Source organism: Sceloporus occidentalis, unplaced genomic scaffold (genome assembly GCF_023333645.1).
Source record: "Sceloporus occidentalis isolate IW3139 unplaced genomic scaffold, rSceOcc1.0.p SCAF_32, whole genome shotgun sequence".
NCBI classification, from domain to species: Eukaryota; Metazoa; Chordata; class Lepidosauria; order Squamata; family Phrynosomatidae; genus Sceloporus; species Sceloporus occidentalis.
In genome coordinates, this window is record NW_028317012.1 from 9,233,769 (window position 1) to 9,241,184 (window position 7,416).

General features: G+C 39.2%; 1 protein-coding gene across 1 annotated transcript; it reads left to right on the forward strand.

Annotated features, from left to right (window-relative positions):
- Positions 1 to 2,881: 2,881 nt before the first annotated feature.
- LOC149298629 (syntaxin-5-like) lies at positions 2,882 to 6,850 on the forward strand. The gene is made up of 10 exons (XM_089487407.1): positions 2,882 to 3,082; positions 3,318 to 3,388; positions 3,679 to 3,734; positions 5,268 to 5,338; positions 5,427 to 5,543; positions 5,869 to 5,925; positions 6,011 to 6,092; positions 6,269 to 6,369; positions 6,464 to 6,585; positions 6,691 to 6,850. The coding sequence occupies exons 1-10, from the start codon at positions 2,882 to 2,884 to the stop codon at positions 6,848 to 6,850; spliced, it is 1,038 nt and encodes a 345-aa protein (XP_089343533.1).
- Positions 6,851 to 7,416: the final 566 nt, after the last annotated feature.

Consider the following 7,416-nt stretch of genomic DNA (forward strand, 5'->3'; position numbering starts at 1 on the left):
CCCACCTACAATCCTTATCCCGCCCTACATTAACATCATTCACTACCATGCAGTCCTCACCTCCTCTTTCTCACCCTTATCTACCTAGATTGTAAGTTCCTGCAGGAACAGGGCCCTTCATTCCTCTTGTATCTGTATGTCACTTGCTGTATTGTACTTGTCGTTATCTGTAAAATTTTCATCTTGTATAGTGCTGCGGAATCTGTCGGCGCTTTATAAATGAAGTATAATAATAATATGTATCTCTATATGATATGTCCATGAGTGATGATCTGGCTATTGCACCTCTTACCCGAGTTTTGTCTAAAGGCTGTCTTGTACAGCGGGCAATTACTTTCAAGGGATCCATGTATAAAGTGGATATAGAGGCAAAGGTGATAATTGTTAACCTCATTTGCATGCGCCTACCCAGAATCCCTTGTGGTTGTGGCAGCACCATTAGATTTCTGAGGGAAAAACAAGCCTTCTGGCTTGTCTGGTGTCTGTAGATGAGCGTTTAATAATACTTCTACTACCCCTTACATTGAAATGAAAGGGTTTCCATCACTTTTACCCACCATAACTTATGTAATGGGTTGTATAGGTTCTCCCTCCCCCCCCCCTCTCCCTCCACACCAATATTTATATATTATTTATTTATAAAGCATTGACAGATTATGCAGCGCTGTACAAGATGAACATTATATAAATATACATACTAGTTATATAAAAACAGGGGTGTACCTAGAATACCCGAGGTGGATCCTGTATGTGGCACTTTAAAATGTAAAGACACCCACAAAAAAATTAATGTTGGTAAGAATATTTCACAAATTTGTAAACTGAATGTCAATTAGAAGAAACTAGAAGTCTGAAAAAAGAAATTAAATAACATTTACTGAACAGATATGGTACAGCATAACTCTTATCACTATACACTGAGCCATTGATGTGGTAGGCCTTTGCCCCTGGAACACTCTGCCTGCGCCACCTCTGCCCTCCCCTTAAATAGCCTGCCTGTCCCATTTTTGTCTCTAAACACTCTCATTAATTTGCCCATTCAGCCTGCTGCACCCCCCTTACCTATCCTGCAGTTTTCACTGATCTGGGGGCCGGTCGAGCAGCACTGGGGACGTGCAGATGTCTATGCGGCCACAGGTCTGCAGCTTACCACTTTCCGCCTAGGTTTCTGTTTCCCCTGGGCGAGAAAAGAGAGTTTCCTTGCATCAGTAAGCTGCAGTTAGGCGGCCATCGAGACGCAAAGACATCTGCTTATCTGGCCCCGGACCCCCTTAGGTATGCTATTGTGTGTGTGTGTGTGTGATATATATATTTATTTATATATATTGTAGTAAAGTCTTCTCAGCCTCCTTGTTCCATGGAGAAAGCTTTGGTGTTTCTCGTTCAAGTTGCCACCAGTTCAGGTTTTCCCCTGGTCCAGAAATCGAGGTAAGTCCTGGGTTCTGGATTTATCTCTTTAGGTCCCTGGAAATGATAGGCTGGTATCCATGTGAGTTCAAATTCGGTAAAGTAAAAGTGGCCGTTTTCAGCACTATGTTCCACTCTGGAATGTACATGGAGCACATGTGGAGGGAGAAAGTTGACATGCACGGTTGAGCTAACTCACTGCAGTAAGTTCAGTGTGCTGTAGATTTATAGACTGGAGATGAGGGATCTTATCAATTCTGTTGTCAGTGCAGATTCTGTTGTAAGAAAATGGTGACTGAGCACATTGTGCTTTTTCAGATGCAACTAGTAAGAGGGGGTCTTACCATCTATCCTTTCCTCCCCTTTTGCTCATATTTCATTTCCATCTCTGCTCTCCCCTATTATTTATGAATGACACTATTCTTGTTTACATTTTATTTTTCATGTTTGCATCTGGTCATCCATCTGGAGATTTTGCGTTACATCTTGTTGGTATTATATATTTTATTTTTACTCCACGCTTACTTGGTTTGATGAATGCGGTCACTGGGGTTTTTTGCTTTGGATTTATGTTTGAATATTAAAAGTGAAACAACAGTGGGCGTTTGTTTCTTAAGGTGGACCAGCAGCGCTTTATATTGATATTTATTTTGATATTTTTTGTATTTATTATTCTTGCATTCATTGTTTATTTATCAGTCCAGGAAATAGCTTGACAACATGTGGCATCCCAGCCTTTCTAGCTAATTGTGTCCTAATGACAATAGTTTACTAATTGCGAAAGAAAATTAATTGCACAGATACACAGCACGTGTGTATCCCTTTTGGTACCCCTCTGTTTTAACATGACGAGTCCTTTTGTGGCATTATTTTTCTCTTCTTTATAGCTATAATGCAGGAGGTCTGTTTTCCTCTTTTTTTGTATGTTGACCGCCATTTTTATTTTGTCTATATGGATGTCCCAATCACACACACACAAGTGACATTTTACTTTGACAGTGCAGCTATGATTGCTTTCTTATGTGTTACTGGCTTCTCCTGCTCCATGAATTATGATCCGGAGTGTGCCAGTGGCAGACTTACTGCCTAGTATTTGAGAAAACTGGTTCAACTGGAGTGTTGTCTGCTTATTCATTAGGGAGCAAAACATGTGGCACTGCACCTACTAATAACTAGGACCCTCAATACTTATTGTACAATTGTACATTTAATGTTTTTGTCAACACAAGCTTAAGAATGTACAATATTATGGTAGGCTAAAAAAGCACAAATATACACAAGAAAGCTTGTTTGTCAGCATACAGACGTATCATAACTAACTTGCTGGAGTTAATGTGTTTGTGTAGAAATCTGCTAGATTTTATGTGATGTATGAGATATTCTGTATATTACCATGGAAGTGACATGTTTATAAACCTTGCAGCAAATTTGTATAGATTGAAGTGTTTACTCTTCTCCAGCCGGTTCTGGCCCCATGAACACGCGTAAACGTCACGGTTCCCGTAACACAGAAAACGGAGTATATGTAGGACCCCCCCAGACCCAGGTCCTGCCCTCCCATATTACTACAGAGACAACTGCCCATCTTATTCCGGTTCCACCTGGTGACATAATGTCCTGTCGGGACCGAACTGCCGAGTTCATCTCTGCTTGCAAGTCACTGCATGGGCGCCACGTAAGTCATTGTAAAGCATCATCCTCTTTGTACCTTACGCGTACTGGGAGGGATTAATGTGAAGTGAGGTGACATATATTTTCAAATGTGTTTTGTGGAGGGTTGTTAGAGATGAAATTCAAGTTGTTAGAAAGCAGAGGGCGGTGAGACATGAATCCGTTTCATGGGTGCCCAATAGTGGAATTTTACCTTTCAGGATATTTACAAAATACAATACTTTTTGGCCTCTTTTCAGAATGACATTCAGTTGTCTACCCCCTCCTTCAATGCTGTGAAACAACGAAGTGAATTTACCCTTATGGCCAAGTAAGAAATGTCCAATTATTCATCCTGTTTCTCTCTTTCTGTTCACTTCTTTCCTTAAGTCGTAACATTCTATCTCACTAAATTTTAAACTTTGCCTTTTATTCTCTGACCTTCATTTTCTTTCTATCTTTAATCGCTGTTCTCTTTGTGCATTCTTACATTTACTTTTGGAACTCTTTTGCAAATGTTGTGTTCTCATCTCTTGCTTCCCATCTTAACCCTCCTGTATTGAGGTCCCCTCTCCTCAATTCATATTTGTGATGTTTATAGGCTTTTTTTTCCCCCTACAGACGTATAGGAAAGGATCTTAGTAACACATTTAGTAAACTGGAGAAACTGACCATATGTGAGTATCTAATTTTAACAGGTATATATGCCACCATCTTGATTTCATCCAGTCAAGATTTGCGTGTGCTTTTTGTACCTTTGTTTACAAAGTATTGTAAATAAATCTTTGGTTACCTAAGGGTAATTAACCCCTTCAGTCCCCTATGGACGTACCGGTACGTCCTGCTCTTTTTGCAGCGGCAGGGAGATCAGGCTGTCTCTTCTCACATGCTGAAAAACGAATCAGCCAAAAAAAAATGTATTACAAAAAATAAAAATACAAAAAAATTATAAAAAAGATAAAAAAAAAAAAAAAAATAACTTTACATGCCATTGCCCTAACAGGTATAACCCTCCTGCCCCCTTTCACAACTCCCAAACCCGTTAAGCCATTATTAAAAAAAAAAACAAAAAACTACCCTATAGGGTACTATATGTATGGGATGGATATAGCCCTCTAGAAAGAAAGAAAAAAACTAAGGACGTGGGGTATTTCCGCAATCAGGAGAGGCGGCTGAACAATTTTGGATGGATTTCTCTGCTGTGACACGTACCCTGTGCAAAAAAATCTAAGCAACACAGAAGAGTTGGTGGGGGAAAAAAAGCACCGGAAATAATTTCTGCGACCACCTTTCACAGTGATTGGTGGCCAAATAGCTACACGAAGAATGCCCAAATACTGATGAGATACTCTGGGTTGTCTGCTTTACAGAAATATATACTTTTATGGGGGTATTAATAATTAGGGGGGCTACACAGGCCCAAATGAAAAAGAGTTCAACTAAAGCAAAATGTGAAAATCTCACGTTTGGAATCGCGTCCAGTTTGTGCCCTGTAATGTCCAGAAAACCACAAAAAATCTATGCATTATTTCCATAATCAGGAGAGGCGGCTGAACAATTTAGGCTGGATTCCTCTGCCGTAACGCATACCCTGTACAAAACATCTTAAGAATCCTACAAAATACTAAAAAGTGCTGGTGGAAAAAAAGCGCAGGAAATAATTTCTTTGGCCACATTTGACAAATACCCCTGATGAGATACTCTGGGTTGTCTGCTTTACAGAAATATATACTTTTGTGGGTATTTTTGGTTTATTTGTTTAAAATTAGGGTTGCAGTCCCATCATACCTAATGTAACAATTCTACGGCTTCGTAAAAAATAATGTACACATGCTGGGAAAGTACGGAAATTCTATATAAATGAGGTATTTCTGAAATTAGGGCACCTGAATTGATAAGGTAGGATGGAAATTTCTGTAACTTTACCTAATTTTTGCTAGTTTTTACAAAATTTCTCATCCTAAATGTTCAGCTAATTATCTAACTATGGTATCAAAAGAAAGCTCTATCTCTCCTTGAAAAAACAATATATAGTTTACATGGGTACACTATTCGCAGGAAAAGGGAATAATCGCTGAACCGACATACCGCAAAAATGGCAAAATTGCGTCGGGACTTGAGGTACCAAATACCCCTGGCATGGAAGGGGTTAATGAAGTATGCTTCCATACATAGACCATTTTAGAATTATTTTTATTTTCCTGTTCTAGTGGCTAAAAGGAAGTCTCTATTTGATGATAAAGCAGTGGAGATCGAAGAGCTGACATACATCATTAAACAGGTGGGTTACAGTGTATGTGTGTTTGTGCACACTAAATTATTTGATTCTCTGTTTTCAATAATACATACCCTTTTCTCCATATACACAGGATATTGGGAGCCTGAATCAACAAATTGCTCAGCTCCAGTCATTTGTCCGAGCTCGGGGAACTCAGAGTGGGCGGCACCTTCAAACTCACTCTAATACTGTGGTGGTCTCCCTGCAGGTTAGATGGAAAGGACTTGGGACGTGCATTAACCTAGACCACTGACTTTCTTGTTATGAGCTTTTAAAATATCCCCCTATTAATATCATGTTATGATACAATGATGCGGTAGTTCCTGAATGTTCATAGTTTATCCATACGTAAATATTTTGTGGAATGATATAGATGTGGTAAAGTTTGGAGCCAGGTAGGTCACAACGGTCATATCCACTTTATAATTTTGTTGTACAGTCAAACATAACCAATCGAACCAACTGCTGTAGATGACTAGATGGCTTTTGTAGTGTTACCAGAAATAATCTGTTGCAATCTCTTCTATCTACAGTCAAAGCTGGCATCAATGTCCAATGATTTCAAGTCTGTATTAGAAGTGAGAACTGAGGTGAGGTGCTTGGTAATAATCTAGTATAATGGATTTAGAGCTCTGGGTGCTTTCTGAGTTCAATAATTCATATTTTTTTCTCCAGAATCTGAAGCAGCAACGGAGTCGCAGGGAGCATTACTCTCGGGGCCAAGTTTCCTCTCTCCCTTTTCATCACAACAGTTTGGGTAATCTCAGCACAATATATTTGTTCCCTCTATTTCCTTTCTGGATGACAATGTATATCTACAACCATGCAATATATAGCTTAGTCACCAGTCATATCTCACAGTCACCAGTTTGTCATTTCTCTGTTTACTTTCTGTCCCTTTTTATTAATATGTATCTCCGGCCCCCTGTCCAGGTCCATCTGTTCTTTTACAAGATGATTCACGAAGACATGGGGATGTGACAATAGACATGGACTCTAGAGTCAGTCAACAGCTCCAGCTAATAGATGAGCAGGTGAGTGACAGATGTCAATCTTCCCAATTAGGAAGATGGTAATTAAGGATTTAAAACCTTCATTTTCAACATTCCATCTTTATCCACCTCAAAGGACTCCTATATTCAAAGCCGAGCAGACACAATGCAGAACATAGAATCAACGATAGTGGAGCTTGGCTCTATCTTCCAACAGTTGGCTCACATGGTTAAAGAGCAAGAGGAGACTATACAAAGGTGAGACAGGTCACAAGTGGCAGTTATGCTTCATGAATCAAGTCCCTAACCTTAGCCAATGATCCTTTTTCCCAACTCACATACTCGTTTCACTGCTGTCCTTAGGATTGATGGAAATGTGGAAGACACTCAGTTGAATGTAGAAGCCGCTCACTCAGAAATTCTGAAGTATTTCCAGTCTGTCACATCAAACCGTTGGCTTATGATCAAGATCTTCCTTATACTTGTTGTTTTCTTCATAATCTTTGTGGTTTTCCTTGCTTAAGACCACACACAGTTTGAATCCTTGCCTTTTCCAGTTCTCTGTTGCCACTAAACACACACTCCATTCTAGTTCCGCAGAGACCTCTACAAGACAGAAGGAATTTGCTAATTTAAGCATGGTCAGCATATGTTGAGAAACACGTAGTGTGAAAGAGAGATTACTTGGTATAGCGATTATGCTGTGTGCATTTATACACATAAAGTATAAATTTTAGTCTGAAATTAAGCAGAACATTAAAAAGCATATACATATTGTATGTTTCCTGCATTTATGCGCATGGATACTTCAACATATGCTGATCTTTGCTATGTGTGATATTTTAGATAAGTATATAAACACGCACGGTTATTTATGTCCAGACCATTTTTGTTGGATGTATGTGTTTGCAAACCATTATAGAGTCTGGGCATCCCAAAAATGAATCTGACAATGGGAATGTGGCAGGAAAACTCATTTGTTTATTTTAATCTCTTGTAAACTTTTTCAACCCTATAATTTTAAATTATTTTCTTGCATTAAAAGAATCCTCTTTTCAGAATCAATAAAGGGAGCATCTCTGGGGAGGA

What these genes read in the sequence shown, in the direction of transcription:
- LOC149298629 (XM_089487407.1), top strand. Translation starts at nt 2,882, where the DNA reads ATGAACACGCGTAAACGTCACGGTTCCCGTAACACAGAAAACGGAGTA. An exon ending in TATTAGAAGTGAGAACTGAG is followed by an intron (nt 5,926 to 6,010) that starts GTGAGGTGCTTG and finishes TTTTTTCTCCAG; the next exon opens with AATCTGAAGCAGCAACGGAG. An exon ending in TTTTCATCACAACAGTTTGG is followed by an intron (nt 6,093 to 6,268) that starts GTAATCTCAGCA and finishes CCCCCTGTCCAG; the next exon opens with GTCCATCTGTTCTTTTACAA.